The 15,626-nt window shown below is 40.6% G+C and overlaps 4 protein-coding genes across 5 annotated transcripts; 1 reads left to right on the forward strand and 3 right to left on the reverse strand.

The window, feature by feature from the left end:
- Nucleotides 1-317: 317 nt before the first annotated feature.
- LOC129593555 (cleavage and polyadenylation specificity factor subunit 5-like) lies at nucleotides 318-2,139 on the reverse strand. The gene is made up of 3 exons (XM_055489929.1): nucleotides 1,636-2,139; nucleotides 1,085-1,438; nucleotides 318-885 (listed from the first exon to the last, which is right to left on the reverse strand). Exons 1-3 carry the CDS (start codon nucleotides 1,752-1,754, stop codon nucleotides 672-674), a joined length of 687 nt encoding a protein of 228 aa, XP_055345904.1. The 5' UTR covers nucleotides 1,755-2,139; the 3' UTR covers nucleotides 318-671.
- A 172-nt stretch (nucleotides 2,140-2,311) lies between these two features.
- Nucleotides 2,312-4,401, forward strand: LOC129593568 (probable lysine-specific demethylase 4B). Its single transcript, XM_055489953.1, has 3 exons — nucleotides 2,312-2,589; nucleotides 2,654-3,485; nucleotides 3,646-4,401. Exons 2-3 carry the CDS (start codon nucleotides 2,725-2,727, stop codon nucleotides 4,022-4,024), a joined length of 1,140 nt encoding a protein of 379 aa, XP_055345928.1. The 5' UTR covers nucleotides 2,312-2,589; nucleotides 2,654-2,724; the 3' UTR covers nucleotides 4,025-4,401.
- Nucleotides 4,402-5,219: 818 nt separating this feature from the next.
- Nucleotides 5,220-13,173, reverse strand: LOC129593608 (ubiquitin carboxyl-terminal hydrolase 7-like). 2 transcript variants are annotated; one of them, XM_055490016.1, is made up of 26 exons: nucleotides 12,928-13,173; nucleotides 12,524-12,787; nucleotides 11,787-11,996; nucleotides 11,612-11,717; nucleotides 11,348-11,529; nucleotides 11,222-11,286; nucleotides 11,063-11,157; nucleotides 10,858-10,966; nucleotides 10,604-10,789; nucleotides 10,376-10,547; nucleotides 10,111-10,303; nucleotides 9,818-9,971; nucleotides 9,520-9,667; nucleotides 9,387-9,456; nucleotides 9,114-9,314; nucleotides 8,930-9,051; nucleotides 8,515-8,712; nucleotides 8,175-8,409; nucleotides 7,786-7,959; nucleotides 7,537-7,732; nucleotides 6,588-6,694; nucleotides 6,316-6,493; nucleotides 6,206-6,253; nucleotides 5,898-5,969; nucleotides 5,749-5,836; nucleotides 5,220-5,679 (listed from the first exon to the last, which is right to left on the reverse strand). In XM_055490016.1, exons 2-26 carry the CDS (start codon nucleotides 12,684-12,686, stop codon nucleotides 5,582-5,584), a joined length of 3,570 nt encoding a protein of 1,189 aa, XP_055345991.1. In that variant the 5' UTR covers nucleotides 12,687-12,787; nucleotides 12,928-13,173; the 3' UTR covers nucleotides 5,220-5,581. The 2 variants fall into 2 exon arrangements, with proteins under 2 accessions (XP_055345991.1, XP_055345992.1); XM_055490017.1 differs by having other exon boundaries at nucleotides 7,537-7,726; nucleotides 12,928-13,172.
- A 587-nt stretch (nucleotides 13,174-13,760) lies between these two features.
- Nucleotides 13,761-15,561, reverse strand: LOC129593610 (protein BCCIP homolog). The gene is made up of 3 exons (XM_055490018.1): nucleotides 14,865-15,561; nucleotides 14,595-14,736; nucleotides 13,761-14,132 (listed from the first exon to the last, which is right to left on the reverse strand). Exons 1-3 carry the CDS (start codon nucleotides 15,413-15,415, stop codon nucleotides 13,953-13,955), a joined length of 873 nt encoding a protein of 290 aa, XP_055345993.1. The 5' UTR covers nucleotides 15,416-15,561; the 3' UTR covers nucleotides 13,761-13,952.
- Nucleotides 15,562-15,626: the final 65 nt, after the last annotated feature.

Genomic DNA, 15,626 nt, shown 5'->3' on the forward strand with positions numbered 1-15,626 from the left:
TTATCCTTCGGTAGAATTAATGTTGTCAAATTGCTTGCACGATAGTCTGCGGACACAGTGAGTTCGGTTTTGGTGCATGCTCTTTCAGTATATCTGGACAGAAACTCTGATTTGTTTAAAATTAGTGCGAAATCTTTAGCCCAAATGTGCTCATTGGAGCTGTAACTGAGTTTATTAGGGTGTGCATAAACTACCGATTGATTTTTGCATAAACTACAATACATAGCTGTCTCTGGCCTATCTGTACTTGTACTCGGGCATTATACTCTAAATGCCTCTCCATAACGCCGCGCTGTCCGTAGAACTTATACAGAATCTTAACAACACGAAGTAGCAGTTTAATTGCGATAATAAAATTTCAGCCATTGCGTCATGTCGCAACAATATGTAAAAAGAAAATACTTTTCAACAAAACAGCTTCGGTACTTTTGGAACATACAGTACGCTATCATCCACACAATAACGAAATTAATACTTATAACAAATTACTGATTCGACACCACATTATTGTATGGAGTATACTATGAACATTCATATTCATAATAATGATTTCTTGAGAAAAAACATAATAACAAGTTGAACAGCGCTGAAGAAATAAGTATTATGTATCAACAAATAAACAAGGTCCCAGCTTATAACGCAAAACTACCATCTGTCAGAGGTGTAGAGGATTAAACGTGAACAAAGTTAAAACGAGAGAGCGCGGCCGGCAGATTGGCAATAACGGGGCCATATCCCTGTGCATTGTCGTACAATTCAAACAATGGAGCGGCCACCAGCTTGTAGTTTTTGGGAACGTTGAACATGGCTTTATCGGGCAGAGTTATGAGAAACATCTGACGATGTTCCTTAGGTTTGGTGCAGTGTGCCGGAACGTACGGATATCTAAAAGAAGGTTAAAACACTTTCAACCACACGAGCAACGAGAAGAAGCAACCCACACTATTATTAAATAACAAATTAATCATATATATGATGAATAAAATAATAATATAACAAATAAAGGAGAGCCTATACGTTTTTCTTCCATATATAAAATCTATTAAAAGGAGCAAGGATGCAGTATGGCAGTAGTCTAGCTTACAGCGGCGGCTCGAAATTGGGCCGGAACCAGTTGGAGACAACCTCATCGATGGCCCATTCATCCGGACTGCCCGATTGTCTGCCCAGACATTCGTGCAGCAGCCGCTTCAGTCCCTCCACTTCATCTTCCCCTTCATTCAGCTCTCCGCCCGGAAGTTTAAAAAACGTATTCCCCAACTGAAGTAGCAGTACATGCACCATTTTGTGCTCATGCACCAACAGGACGGCATCCACGTAACGACGCATTCCGAACTTCTCGTATTCCCTCCGCAAGCGAATGAAGCGCTCCTGTACGGAATGGTCCTTCTCATACACGGGATCCTTCGTGCCAAAAGTATAGTTTGTCAGTGAATACCTGCGATACATTAATGTGTCACTTCCCACGAATCCGTATTCAAAATAGAGACAAAGTCAGTAAGTCACAAAATAATAAAAAAAACCCCAATTACATACAACAAACCTGGCAAATTAAACCATTAAAATTTAAATGATTAAAATAGGTAAACTGTTCGGAAGTTAATCGGAACCATGTTTATTGGCGTTTTAACTTACACTTTAATACTGCGGGATTTCCCTTGCATCGGAGCTGGAGGCTGGTGAGTAGTCTCCATATACTGCTGAGGACCGGGACCTTTGGGCCAACCAGGTCGATTATAAGCGTTATGAGCCATAGCGAGCGCCGCTGTCGATGTAGTCGCAACTGTCGCGTCAAGATGGCTTGTAGATTCGCAGTCTACAGAATCTCCGGCCTGTTAATGTTTTCCGACAGCAAGAACTTATTGCAGATTATTTCTCTTGAAACGGGTTCTCTCCAGGCAATAGTCGCAATACGACCGCAAACACAACCGCACAGTCACTACAGGGAGATAAGTCTGTGTTAAACTTCGACTTCGAAAATTCAGCTGCGATAACTGTTAGGAGCAACCCCACAATAATGCCTCAGTCGTACGATATTAATAATAACAAGATTATAAGAACACGAACTTCAAAAGGTATCTCGATATCTGATTATTTACAAAAACTATTAGCGAGACGATAAAATGAAATTAATTTGCATTTACGGTATGACAAATCACAAATGGCATCGAAAAACTGAAAAATCGTGACGTGCGAAAATCCACTTGCAACCCCCTTGGGCACCTGTTTAGTTAGTGAACGTCAAAACGCCAGACTCCAGAGGAACGATTAAAAACGTTGCCAAAAAGCAAAAATCACTGAAAATGGAAAGTCGAAATTACTCGTAAAATTTGAGAACAATAGTACAGTTAATTAGTGATGTTAAGCCAAAAACTAGTATTGTTTCTCATCATTTGTATCGCAACGTAAATTTTTCTCTTAGTTTTCACCCTTGCGCTCTTTTTTAATTTATATTATTATCGTGAATTCTCTTTACGATAGGTCGATATCTGCATGCTTTACGCACTCCTGATAAACTTTATGAACGAGATACGGTGTTTATTTGTATAATTTAACTATATATCATATAATTTACAGTTAATTACTAAAGTTAGTATCTGTCTGTATCTGGTATCCTTAATTGAGATGTTGTTGTGACTCCTTATGGTTGTAGCAGTTACTGTGCGTTCTGCGAAGCATAAGAACAACTTGGATCTGCAATGTGGATGGCGCTAGGTAGACGCAATGTCGTACGACGCCATTCAATTGAAACCTCTGACGATCTACCCACGCCACAAAGATTTCCGCGAACCGATGCGCTTTCTGCAGAGTCTATACGAACGGCCGGATTACCAGCTGGAAAACCGCGGCGCCATCGTAGTGCAGGTGCCGCGTCGTTTCATCCATCCGGAGCCTCCAGAAGTGGACCAGACGGCGTCCCTGTCCTGGGTAGTGGAACAGCATCTCCGTCCGGATCGCGAAGCGGGCATGTGGCTGTACTCAGACATTGACAAGCAAGTCAACAAGTACACCGTGGCGTCGTACTTGTCGAAAATTGGTGATCTGGATCGTCGCTGTGACGTGGAAAATTTCTTCGCAGATCGCGAGAGCAGCCGCGATGTCGTGCTGGATGCGTGTTATATGGAGGGACACATCTTTACGGATGATGAGCCCACTTTGAAAGACGTGCCGGAATGGAATTTCTCCAATGTGAACGATCTGATGGAGGAGGCGGGATGGGGACAGCGGACGCGCGGCTTTTTCATCTCCAATGCCGGCTCGGTGACGGCGCTGTCCTGTTCGGATACAAATTTGGGACTGCTGTATTATATGCACTGGGGAGCGCCGAAAATCTGGACTGTGGTGCCACCGAAATATTTCCGGACACTGCGGAACTGTTTTTATCAGTTGTCGCCAAAGTGTTTCAATGAGTGCCCCGCTATGCACTTTTTTAGTGGATATATGGAAGCATCGTTCCTGGAACGCCATCGGATTCCTTTTGTCCAGTAAGATTTAATTTTATTCTTGCCAGATTGAGAATTTTTAGCTGCCGCGAAGTTGCATAGAGCCTTCTAAACCAACTTGTGCATGTTCCGGTTTGTTAAATATTGGCGATTACGATTGCATCAGTTTTGCTAAAATTGTTGGGGTTTGTTTGTTCGTTAGGTTCGAGCAGCATCCTGGACAGATGGTGGTAGTTTCGTACCAGTCGCATTTTGAATCGCTCAACACCGGTGTTCATATCGGAGAAAGCTGTAATTATGCCGAAGTGAACTGGTTGCGCTATGCTATGCATCAAGTCCGCTGTAAGAAGAATTGTCAGCCCATAGATAACGGTGAAGAAATGCGAGAATACGGTTTTACGAAGTATCTTCCCGGTGTAAACGCGGCCACACTACCTGATCCAACCGAGAATGGCAAATGGTATTGTGCACGGGACTATCTTCCCAGGGATCTGAGGGGAATGAGGTACGAACAAAATGAGCACGCGTTCTTGGGACTGCCGGAAGATGATGAGGATTTATCTCAAGGCTCACAGAATTAGAGGACACTGGCTGTTTTGTTAATTGTAACGTATTGTTGTTATTGTTTTTATACCGTGTCCCCGTACAGTTGACGCTGTCGGCGTCGGCGTGAGATGGAGACTTAAGCTGTTACGTTAATCCGCTAAATTTGCTCAGTTTCTGGTGATTTCTGCTATGCCTGTACCCAGTATGGGCAACTGCATTGTGTTCTGGCAAGGCGTATTTCTGCTTCCTGCGACCTTGTTAATTTAGTTTTTTTGTGAATGATGCTTGTTAGCACTGCACCAACAATTTTTATATATTTTTTTTTATTTTTTTTTATATGTTTCGATTATTTAGAATTTGCTTTTTCTAAATATATGCAGGCTCCATGCAGTTAAATAAAGGATTTCAATGACCTGAATTTTTGATGGTGCGTGTAGCTGGTAAAATATCCTCGTATAAATCTCCAGTTTTATACGAGTACTACGAGTGCAAAACTATGTTATTGTGCAGCAGTGGCGTTTTAAGCAATTTTATTGCTGATTTCACTGGCATTGCACCATTTGTGGACCCTCCGGTTGTCGAGCGACAACGTAACAGAAGCACGCGTGCGGTGGCCCATGCCACAGGCTGTTTTAACGTAAATCTTTGAAAATTCATAACTTTGTTCACTCCTGCATTAAATTTTTATGCATAGTCTTGAAAAATGCAGAATAAATACACAGTATCAGGCAAAAGAAATGCTTTTTAATTTTTCTTTCAGGATTGTGCGCTGTTAGCCTGCGCGGCTAGCATAGCCGCCTATGGAGGATTTCCCATAGGCGGCTATGTTAACCGCAGAGGCTCATACTGAATTACCCTAAAGAAGAAACAGAAAACATTTATTTTGCCTAATACTGTGTATTATTCTGCATTTTCTAAGACTATCCATAAAAATTTAATGCAGGAGTGAACAAAGTTATGAATTTTCAAAGATTTACGTTAAAACAGCCTGTGGCATGGGCCACCGCACGCGTGCTTCTGTTACGTTGTCGCTCGACAACCGGAGGGTCCACAAATGGTGCAATGCCAGTAAAATCAGCAATAAAATTGCTTAAAACGCCACTGCTGCACAATAACATAGTATTGCACTCGTACTACTTACGTACTTAATTTGGTTAGGATTTGCGTTTTTGATAGCAGCACTTGTGTAAAATATGGTCATAACGGTACCTTTCCCGGATATCATGACAGTATCTTTCCCATTACACATCACTTTATAATGCAATATTCACTGCGGTAATAACCACTCGTGCAAAGATCAATCCAGAACAATAAATCAATAGTGCATCCATAAAATCAGAGAGAAAACCACAAGGGCATAATTTCCATTTTACAAACTGAAAAAACCAAACAAACTGCTAAGGCAGCAAAATGACCAACCCATTAATAGAATGAAATATGAATAGACATCTAAGCACAAACTGAATGCAGTACCAGATCCTCATGGCATTTCACAATAATTAAAAACTGCCATGCCTTCACAGTTTCCACAACGATGTCGCAGTTGACCGAATAGCGAAGAAAATAACTAACCACCCCACAAAAACGCATGGTTAGTTATAAATTTTCACCGCCTTCTCCATATAATTCGGTCGTGGCCTCTTTGGTGTGCGATTGACATGATCTATCCCTAACCATATCGAAAAAGCTCCTAAAGAGGATGAAAAAGAGACGGTTAATTAATGTCTTTTAATGGCTATAAGCGAAACTTAATGCGTACCGCCATAAGGAATCAGCTCCCTTGTGTTCACCTTTGTTGAATCCTCCAAATGATGGGCTTTTCCCATGTGTATAACACAGAATTTATACTGAAATAGATCACCAATTATTACCATTATAACCATTTTGATCAGAGCGACTGTTACAAACCTTTTCGAATTCCTTTTCTGGAACATCTAACAGCTTTCTAATTCGCTCTTTTACTTCGGAGAATTCTTCACCCTATCACCAATCAACAAATCAGAATGATTTCGATATTTAAACGCACGTAAATGCACGTAGGAAACTCAAAGACTATAAAAAAAAATTTGGCAATCAATTAATCTCAACACAACAGCAAATTACTGTTATCCTGTGACTCCACAAGATACTTTCACAATTCAGAGTGATCCACCTTGCGAAGGCATACAGAATAAAAACGATGCCAAGCAGCTTAAGTGTGAACCATTAATCCATACCTGTTTGACTTTGATGAAAAAGGGAATCCCAAAATTCTGATGTGATTCCTATGAAATACGTGCCATTGCAGAGATGAAAGCAAAATCATCAGCGGTAAATATTATAGTACCTTCTGGAAATGGGCAACCGGGATAAGATTTTCGCCTTCTTCGTTTTTCACTTGAACCTGCTCGACAGGGACTTCTTCAACACGAAAAATCTTGTTACCCGATATGGATGATATATTTTCCAAAGGCTGAGTTTTTTGGAAAACGTTCGTGATACGCGAATTCATCACTTCGATCAACCTAAAAATTACTCTCTCGAACTACTGCTGCTCCGAACAACAAAATATAACAATGTCTTACAAAGAGTATGGCAGTAAATGCAGTCGCTACTGACCTCAGCTGGCCGCTACCATCGGGACTAAGTTCAACAACCTTCTTCATCTGTTCCAGAATATCCGCAACCGTACCTCGTTTGTTAACCAAAACGGTATACTCCCGACCCTATTAACAAATAATCTACCTTACCAGGGCACATTTTCCGGGTCCAAATTCAGAAAAATCTGATCTTTGGCAGGAACATAGTATACCATCGTAGTATATTTAAAAAAATAATTTCAGCTGCTGACACTCAAAGGGCGTGGCCATACAAAATTAATAAGTAGTAAGTAATAGTACATACTATTGCACTGCACTAGTGTAGTACTCTAACAGCTGTTTGTATCAGTGTAATAATAATAAACAGAAAATTTTCATCTTTTGCCGAATGACAGTGTACGACTATGGCACGGTTAAAAAATAAGGAACTTTAATATTTATGACAAGTTTCGGAAGCACACTGCAGACAATGAGGAAAAGCAAAATCTAGAATTCAAATACAGCGGCAGTATGTGGTACGTACTGTTGCACTACCGCAAAGAATCGCAGCTACAAAATGATTTTTCTACTGTGTCGTCTTAACGTTTGCACATGAAATTTTTCATTAAGCATAATGTGGCAAAATACTACGTTCCTGCAAGAGGTGAAACTTTCCTGATCTGCTGTTATTTTATAAAAAGCCTGTGCGGGTATTGCGCTAGTGCATTGTAATAACATGCAGTATTACGCACTTATTAATTTTGTTTGGCCACGCCCTTTGAGTGTCAGCAGCTGAAATTATTTTTTTAAATATACTACGATGGTGTACTATGTTCCTGCCACAGATCAGATTTTTTTTGAATTTGGACCCGGAAAATGTGCCCTGGTTAGAACTCTCTTAGAAACCGCGCCACTTTGAAAAATTAAATCACGGCAAATAACACTTTCAATCGGCAAATTCTGCTATGCAAACAATGCTCAGTTCATACCTCATCACGATAATTTGGCTGCCATAGTATTTTGACTTCCTTCCTCGATTCCAGTTCATCGATATCCATATCCAATTGCTGATAGAAAAGCTTTTTGGACTTGCTCATACTTAGGCGCGACTGCACCAGATGATGGAGAGTCTGCTCGCAGCTTCCAGCAATGGCCGAACCAGCGGTGTCCCGTACCGAGCTATTACTTAAACACTCAGTTAAGTTACCGCCATCCACAAAGGATTAAAACAACCGTACTTTTGGCAACGAAACAGTTGTATCCGCTTGGGATCGGTTTGGAGACGCGCGGCAACTGCGCTGACCACTTGCTGATAGGACATCCTCAGATTCAATGTAAGCATGAACGTCCGAATCTCATCATTCGGTCGTTCTTTATCGACGAACTCAATTTCCGTGCGAAAAGTGAGATCCCTTTAAAAACCAAAGCAGAGCATTGAATTAAGGTTCGGGATAATAAATTATTATGCAGATCACACACAAAAACCCCCGAACTGCTGCCACTAACAGGCGCGTATCGCTTGCAGTACTTTGCTGGGTTCAATAAAGAAAAACAGTAATATGGTGGTTATGTGTAGAATTCCAGTATCAAAAACGAAATCAACTAACTGGAAACATTGTTCTCTTACTTGAAATATTCTTTGACGGTGGGCAAGCTAAGATGTTCTTCCTGCTCTGATGTCACAAGCTTCTGGAAAATAATGAGATCTCCATCATTTAGCTCCGGAGTCTGATATCGGGCAAATGACTGCTCGGGAGCGATATTAATTTTCTCCACTGCATTTTGTTTAAAATCGTTAAATAATAAAAGCGGTGTTCCTGGTGGAAAATCCCCTTTCTGAATACAGATTTCCATCAGTTCTTCTGCAAAATCGTTTAAATAAATGTTAAAAAATAAAGGGACAGGACCAAACTTTTAAACAATGCAGAAAACAAAAGAAACGTTTTCCTCGGCTAATACAAACTTACTTGGGGTTATTTTTTGCGAAACCAGATCAAATCCTTTATATTCCAATACTCGGCGCACCGGGTCATAAAGACGGAAAAAAAGCACCATCTCCTCGTCCTGCTGCCTCCGACTGTGAAGGCGGTTCGCGTTAAGGAAAGTATGAGGATTTCTGTATTTTATTATCTCCAACAATACGATCAACTGTTCATCTTCTTCCCCTAAAGAGAAAAATGAATTCCATTGTACAGCTCCTGCTAATTTCACTAAACTAAAATGTATATATTAAATGGACAACAAAGTACAGGCGCGTGCGATCTCTTGACACAACAATTAAAATTTATTTTAGATTTTCTTTAATCGCAACTCACAAGAGCTCGATTTCTCAACTTTTAAACATTTAACTACACCGCCATAACAGCAAAATCAGTTACTTACCGAAGATTTCCACGAAACTCTGGTCGTGGTTTTTCAGCAAATCGTCCGCCGCTAAGGTCGGCCGAAAGGTTCCATTTTGACGATGTTGCCACAACCAGTATTTTATTTCATCCGTCTTATACCTATCAAAGTATCTGGTTTTCTTTAGCTGCCATCACTGATTATGAATCACAGCGGTACGAACCCGAATAACTCGGCCAACGTTTCATGTATTTCTTTCACTGTAATTTCCTTTCTGATACGGACCGGCTTTTTATGCTGAATCTTCTCTAAATCGATTAATTCGTGGCCCTGATGAACAGCCAGATCATCTTCCGTAACCACTCGCAAATTAACGTAACCATTTTGGTTCATCTTCTCCTGGCGTCGCCTGGCTTCAGTTTCACTTTAAAAAATAAACCGATAGAGAAATACGACATGTGAAGGATACAACACGGACGCCACATGTGAGCATTACCGTTCTTCGGCAAAGCGCTCTTTCAAGTAACCAGGCACATCGTTTTCGGTAACGGGCTGTAGAATTTCCCCTACAAAATGCTTTTTTTGTACGAAAAACTGACAGCTTTATTGCAAAACAATTCCAAAATTACCTTTTAAGCTTTCGTTAATATAAACCAACATGTACGCATTAGTACAATTTCTAAACTGAAGAAATTCATCAGAAGATCCACCATAGTTGCGTTCGATTGCCTCCTTCTTCTGGCACTTTACCACAACGTCATCGTCAAATTTGCACCACTACAATTTCAAGAGGAAATTTCAGAAAGAAATCAATAGAACCTTGGCGTACAATTAACTGAATTAAGTGAATGGTATATTCTTCCGTAATACCATAATTTATTAATCTTAATCCATAATACATCAAATCTTCAGATAATGTGTACTAACTTTTCCGTCGCCTTTCGGATTTATATAAACTACGTAATGACCGCCATGGTTATCACCACTGTGGACCAGCACAGCATGAAGAAAGTATATCGGTGGAACGTCCGCCTGCTCTTGAAGGTACTTCGTCAGATCGAGTCTTTCCGGAAATTCAAATCTAAATACAAACCATCACTACTAACGCTCCTCACAATGTCAGCCAAACTAATTCCAGTTAATTCAAATTAAAGGGACATGTAGCAACTAATTTCTTTAAATCTATATACAGACAGCATAGATATTTTTATCCTAATCACCTATCGTTGATCTTAATGTTGCTTTCACTAATAGGGTCAAACTGGAAGCGCTTAAGCTGCAAGTGAAGAACAGGAGGAAAGGACACAAAGGCAATTCCTTTTTCGGCTTCCTGCAAGCCATGGTCACCGGCATCGTATTTGTTGTCTCCATCCAACACCTCTAGCTCCACGTAATCATCAAAAGAGGCGTACACTACAGGAGATTAGATGTCATTTCTCGATATTTAGTTATTCCCTAGCAGACCCAGAATGTTCCAGTCCTTACCATCCTTCCGATCTTTAACATTCAACTGAACATCCATGAACGATTCCTCACGGGATGACTCGTAGCTGATGTTTTTACAGCGGATAAATGAGATCATCTTCCCTTCGAACAACCTGGGTATCGTTCCTTCCACTCGGGTTAGTTTCATTTTCATATCCATGTTATCCAATAACTAGAAGAAAACACTCCTGATTTCATCCGAAAAGGGATCAACTCCAATATACTGACCACGCGACAAAGCTCCTGCGCATCGTGTTGCATGAAAGAGTCCAGTGTCTCCCATCCAAAAGATTTTGTGAGCTTTTTCGTTCCCACTGGCTTGTCACTAGTCTGAAGCTCATAAAATACTCGCTGAACGGCTAAAGGAACACTTCTCACAGGATCCTCAGCTTCGGTTGGGATCAGATAAACCGCCTTAAATTAACATCATGCCATTCATCAAATACTGAACCGATTCTAATAAAATGTGTGACAACCCACACCTTCTTCAGCTTGTTAGTGAAATAAAGCGCCTGGAGAAGAGAGTTCATATAGCACGTGGCTCCTTGATTTTTCAATCCGATATAGCCGGTATATTTCTTTGAGTCCCAACTGCAGTGAAAGAAGCAAAGTAAGAAAAGTGTACGGATTTTTTAAAAACACCCGATACCTATAAAAAGCAGTTTTTTAAATACGAATGTAATTTACCAAACTCCATGCGGCGGATCAGCATTCAGAGTAACTTGTAGCTTCAGAGAATAATCGGTAGGGTTTATATAACCTTTCACGGGATCCATCAAATCCTTCAACATGGACAAAGTTATTCCAGCACAGCTGTCAGTATCCTCAGTCAAGTAAACTATATACCTCCATTTGGATAAAATTTGTAAAACCCCAGTCATTTTCTTTGTTGTAGAACATATGGGATATCGCTAGAATCATACAGCAAAGCTTAAATATCGTTTAATAAATCGACAAGACCAAAAAGCCTACGGCGCTTGATTGCCGGAGTGTCCGATTTCCACGGTAATAGCCGGAGCTCTGCGCTAGCATGACAAGTCCAGGAAGTGGATTCCGCATCAGCGTTACATTGTAAAAAATATCCCAACGTCCAGCTTTCATCGTGCATGTGACTAGCAGATCCGCGTCCTCTGCGCTTCATAACCATGATTTTCCTGCAAAAATATATGGTCGAGTTATTAACAATTATAAAAGTCTTCCGCCTCAATCCAAGCGAGCATGCAAAGTAATTCCTACCAAGGCAAATTCCTAACTTGTATAGAATTGCTTAACGTTCCCGCTTCCTGCAGTTTTCTAATATCAGGAACCGTAAAATTTATAACACCATCGGCTCGTGAATCGTCTAAAATATCACAAACAACATTACAAACAATTCACGCGCGCGATACAAGTAATATCCCCAGGAGCTCACCATCGTCGTCAAGCTTTTCTCCGTCGAACGATTCATTGCTGGAACCGGGTCGCGCCATATCCGTACTAGTATCTGGCTGCAATGGGGAAACAGGGTGCATTGTTTCCTCTGCCGTTAGATTATCCACCATTGGGACATTTTCATCACGAGCCATATCGTTGTTATCCAAGGTGTCCATTAGCTCTTGGTCTTGCAAAGGCTCATTATTACCTACAACAAATCATTGTTTCGCAAACAGTTGGAAGTACACATGCTAGCACATTCAAAACCTCATAAATCCAATTCTGAATCCTTTTTACACGATAAATAAAACCTTCCAAAGTTTTAAGTCTGTCTCGAGAATTTATTGCGTCGCAAAACACACTTGCACAATACTATGCAGCTTGATTGCTAAAGAGCTAAATCTTCACGAAAGAATCCTGAATCCCTGATCAGCGAGCATCAAGCGCAACGTGTGAAGTTATCAGGTGTCAATACTGAGTGCTGCAATCACAAGTTAGCAGATGCTGCGAAACATCTCCAGCATAGCAACAACAACCACCAAAAAATTTTCAAGTGCAAATGCGTACATAATCGACTCGATTCACGTTAAAATTAACAAGCTCTGACGCATTCATGATTTTAAAATTTTAATACTTAACAGATTTCGTTGAAATAAATCTACTTCGCGGCGACTGTTTTGACATGCTGTAATGCTGGTGAATATATATATCAGCATGATGGGAACTTCTCCTTACCGTTATTGCTGGGCTCGGTATCGTCGTCCTCTTTGATGGAATCTTCATTGTGCGCCGTCGATCTGTCGTGCACAATGTCCATGGGCGTATCGAGCAGTGGCCGATTGTCCATGGTATCGGCGTTAGTGTTCCGCTTGTCTTTTTTCCGCCGACCAAAGCCCATAAATTTGGCTCTGTGATGATTAGCAGCTGGAGTACCCGGTTGTTGGTCAACGGGCTGTCCGAGAGCCGTAGCTGCAGGGATGGGTTTGCTTGATATTCGCCCTACACCCATCAGAAGGCGCGTTCCAATTAAAATTACCAACACAAAGAATGTATTCCCGTGCTCCTGCCAAAGCGGGCTCATCCGGTGTCTTCTCCACGGATCACCTGAACAAATAACAATACTGCCTTCCGCCACTTACCAATTTCAGCAATATTGCTACCACTCCGATCACAAAGATGAATTAATAACAAAGGCTTGGGAGGCGCAGACTGGCACTAGTTCAACGGATCAACATCCCGAAAATTTGGATAACACTCTTTAAAATGTGGCTTAGTTTTATCCAGACATGTTCTCATTAATTGAAATTAGCCACTCACATCAAGACATCGTGACTTTGAAGTCTTTGGATTTTCTAACATTTTGAATTATCGTTTTTGGAGAAATGCAAACATCTAACGGTGGATTACTCATATGCATTTAGTGGAATGCAGGTTGGGTCAAAATCTGGTTGGTGTATCCGCTTTATGCACACACGCTGGCAAAACGCTACGTCTTATCTTTTGGGCACTTTCCAATTCCATATCGCATCGGTTGTTGTGAGATTTTTTTAATAATTATACAGTACTGTACCATAATCCGACACTCGTGTTAGTGTTCAAATTGGGCTATTGTTCGTTGTATCAAATATGGCGGTTTTTCGAAGTCAAGCTTGTAATTTCTGTACATCAAGCGATACCTAGTTCTTTGAAGTTCTTTCAACTCTCTGTGGCCGGAAAGGGAGTAACCGGGTTAACCAGAGATCAGAATTGCAGAGTACGTATTACAGCGATTTTTTGAAAAATAAAATTAATGAATTAAAAGGATATCCACATTTTTTTTAGAGGGTTAATGGTTTTATTTTTAAAAAGTTGTGACGTACAAGAAAGTCGATGAAGAATTCAAACGGAAGATGTTGGTAATTATTATACCTTTACGCCCTGATCGAATAATCTAAACATTTTGCCGGCAAACTGAACTCCAAATATTTGCTGATACGTTTTGAGACGTTTTAACTGGAGACATACGCGCATAATCACAAAATAACATTTTCTACGACAAAACTTCGTGTCAAACTGAACAAAAGGTCGCAGATTCAGTACTGGCCGAAGCTATGGTAATGTTCTCATAGTTAACCGCTTCCCAATCTGACAATAATGAAGAAGCGATTTTCGTCTATCACAGAATTCACATTCCAGACAACAAGCTGCTAAAAGCATCAACCTGTTTGAAAACTGTGCTAGGCTCCAGAAGCATTACTATTCGGATAGACACCAACTCTTTGTCCTTCTTGTTTTTCCACTCGGCGGTCGCGCTTGTAGTATCCTTTTCGTTTCCGGTAGTATAGCAGAAACTGGCCAAAGATTTCTGGAAAGTAATCACGGTGTAAGTAGCAGGTGGCACAGTACCGCGATAACAGTCCTATTATAGGTAATAACAACCATAACACGCAAGGCATAATAATGCCGACCCGGGACAGACGGGAGTAAATGCGCAAAACGATTATTCAACTGTAACTAATACGATATACGTTCAGTTTTTCAAGAAAAAAGTAATTTTTTTAAACCAGACAATGTGGCATAAAATTAGTTCTGAGCGCGAGAGAAAAAGCATTTGCATGGCGAGCCGGTAAATTCTAACAGAAATATACTAGTACTAATTCAAAAGTATTCTTAATTGCTGCACGGTGTACTTTTCGATGTCTAAAACCAGAATGAACAGAATCCAATGTAGGGTGTACAAATAGGACAGTGTACTGACACAGCCCTGCAAATTATTGTATCTTGAACGAGTAGTTACTAGTATAGTGATTAGAGTGCATATATATACCTCAAAAAGGAGCTCTTCTTCGTCATTGGAGAACACAGGATTTTTACTGGAACCTCCTTTCGGTATGTGCGCTTTAGCTATTAAAAGAGTTTTATCCATTTTGTATGGCATAGATTTTGAAGCAGCATCTTCGACATCTTTCCTGAGAATAAACAGGACGAATCACTGATTAACTGATACCCGATTGTTTATTTCAGTCGTAATGGCAGTGCAAATGCATAAAGTGTAATTATCGTCAAACATTCAAATCTTCACACGCACTTTACTCACTTTAAGCTCTGGAACATGCTGGGAGCAATTTGCGATGGCAGATTTATGAAGCGCTCATTGATGATCCATCCAACGTTGCCCAGTTTTTCCTCAAACAGATCCGAAAACCTGGCCCGGCTTTCATTACAATCTTTTTGAAGATCGTACTTTTCTTTCAAAAACCGAGTAAAATCTTTTATACATTGCTTATCTTTGCGAGCAGTCAGATTAACCACGGTTGTCAATCCAAAAATATCCTCTTCGTCGTCCGTGGATTGCGCAGACTCCTCTGAAGGACCTTCATCAGTAGGCTGAAATATTACGGCTCCAATGTAGTTCTGAGAAATAACTAACTCCGACAATTCTCGCAAATTGATTGTTGTCTGAGGCAACAACTGAAATAACAATTTCCGAATTCCCTCACAATCAGATTCCTCTGGTGAGCGAGCTTCGAAGTCCACATTAATAATTTCATTACTAGTCTCAGCCTCTTCTTCTTCTTCGCTGCTACCGGTCTCTTCGGATTCCGATGCACCGCTCTCGGTTTCGTTATCTTCCTCCGGTTGAGCCATATCTGAGGATAATAACAATATACAAAACTGGGAACAAAAACGAATAATTAAATTTAAGACTACAGTAAACAAAAAACTTAGTTGTAAATTTGGTTCTGTTCTTTCCGAAAATTTCGCAGTTTGATTGACTTCAAGAAACGAAAACTCTGGACTGATAGTGCACAAGTTCCGCTTAGCTCTCACCCGCGGTGAGTGCAACGGCACTGCCAAC

Source organism: Paramacrobiotus metropolitanus, unplaced genomic scaffold (assembly GCF_019649055.1).
Source record: "Paramacrobiotus metropolitanus isolate TYO unplaced genomic scaffold, Prichtersi_v1.0 Parri_scaffold0000062, whole genome shotgun sequence".
NCBI lineage: Eukaryota > Metazoa > Tardigrada > Eutardigrada > Parachela > Macrobiotidae > Paramacrobiotus > Paramacrobiotus metropolitanus.

Coding starts and splice junctions, on each gene's coding strand:
- LOC129593610 (XM_055490018.1), bottom strand. CDS start 15,415: ATGGCTCAACCGGAGGAAGATAACGAAACCGAGAGCGGTGCATCGGAA. Junction 14,737..14,864: donor AGCATGTTCCAGAGCTTAAA/GTGAGTAAAGTG, acceptor GTTTATTCTCAG/GAAAGATGTCGAAGATGCTG. Junction 14,133..14,594: donor AAGAAGAGCTCCTTTTTGAG/GTATATATATGC, acceptor ATTACTTTCCAG/AAATCTTTGGCCAGTTTCTG.
- LOC129593555 (XM_055489929.1), bottom strand. CDS start 1,754: ATGGCTCATAACGCTTATAATCGACCTGGTTGGCCCAAAGGTCCCGGT. Junction 1,439..1,635: donor AAATCCCGCAGTATTAAAGT/GTAAGTTAAAAC, acceptor AATGTATCGCAG/GTATTCACTGACAAACTATA. Junction 886..1,084: donor CCCAATTTCGAGCCGCCGCT/GTAAGCTAGACT, acceptor ACCTTCTTTTAG/ATATCCGTACGTTCCGGCAC.
- LOC129593568 (XM_055489953.1), top strand. CDS start 2,725: ATGTCGTACGACGCCATTCAATTGAAACCTCTGACGATCTACCCACGC. Junction 3,486..3,645: donor CATCGGATTCCTTTTGTCCA/GTAAGATTTAAT, acceptor TTTGTTCGTTAG/GTTCGAGCAGCATCCTGGAC.
- LOC129593608 (XM_055490016.1), bottom strand. CDS start 12,686: ATGGGCTTTGGTCGGCGGAAAAAAGACAAGCGGAACACTAACGCCGAT. Junction 9,052..9,113: donor ACGTTGGCCGAGTTATTCGG/GTTCGTACCGCT, acceptor ATACTTTGATAG/GTATAAGACGGATGAAATAA. Junction 8,410..8,514: donor TTCGCAAAAAATAACCCCAA/GTAAGTTTGTAT, acceptor ACGATTTTGCAG/AAGAACTGATGGAAATCTGT.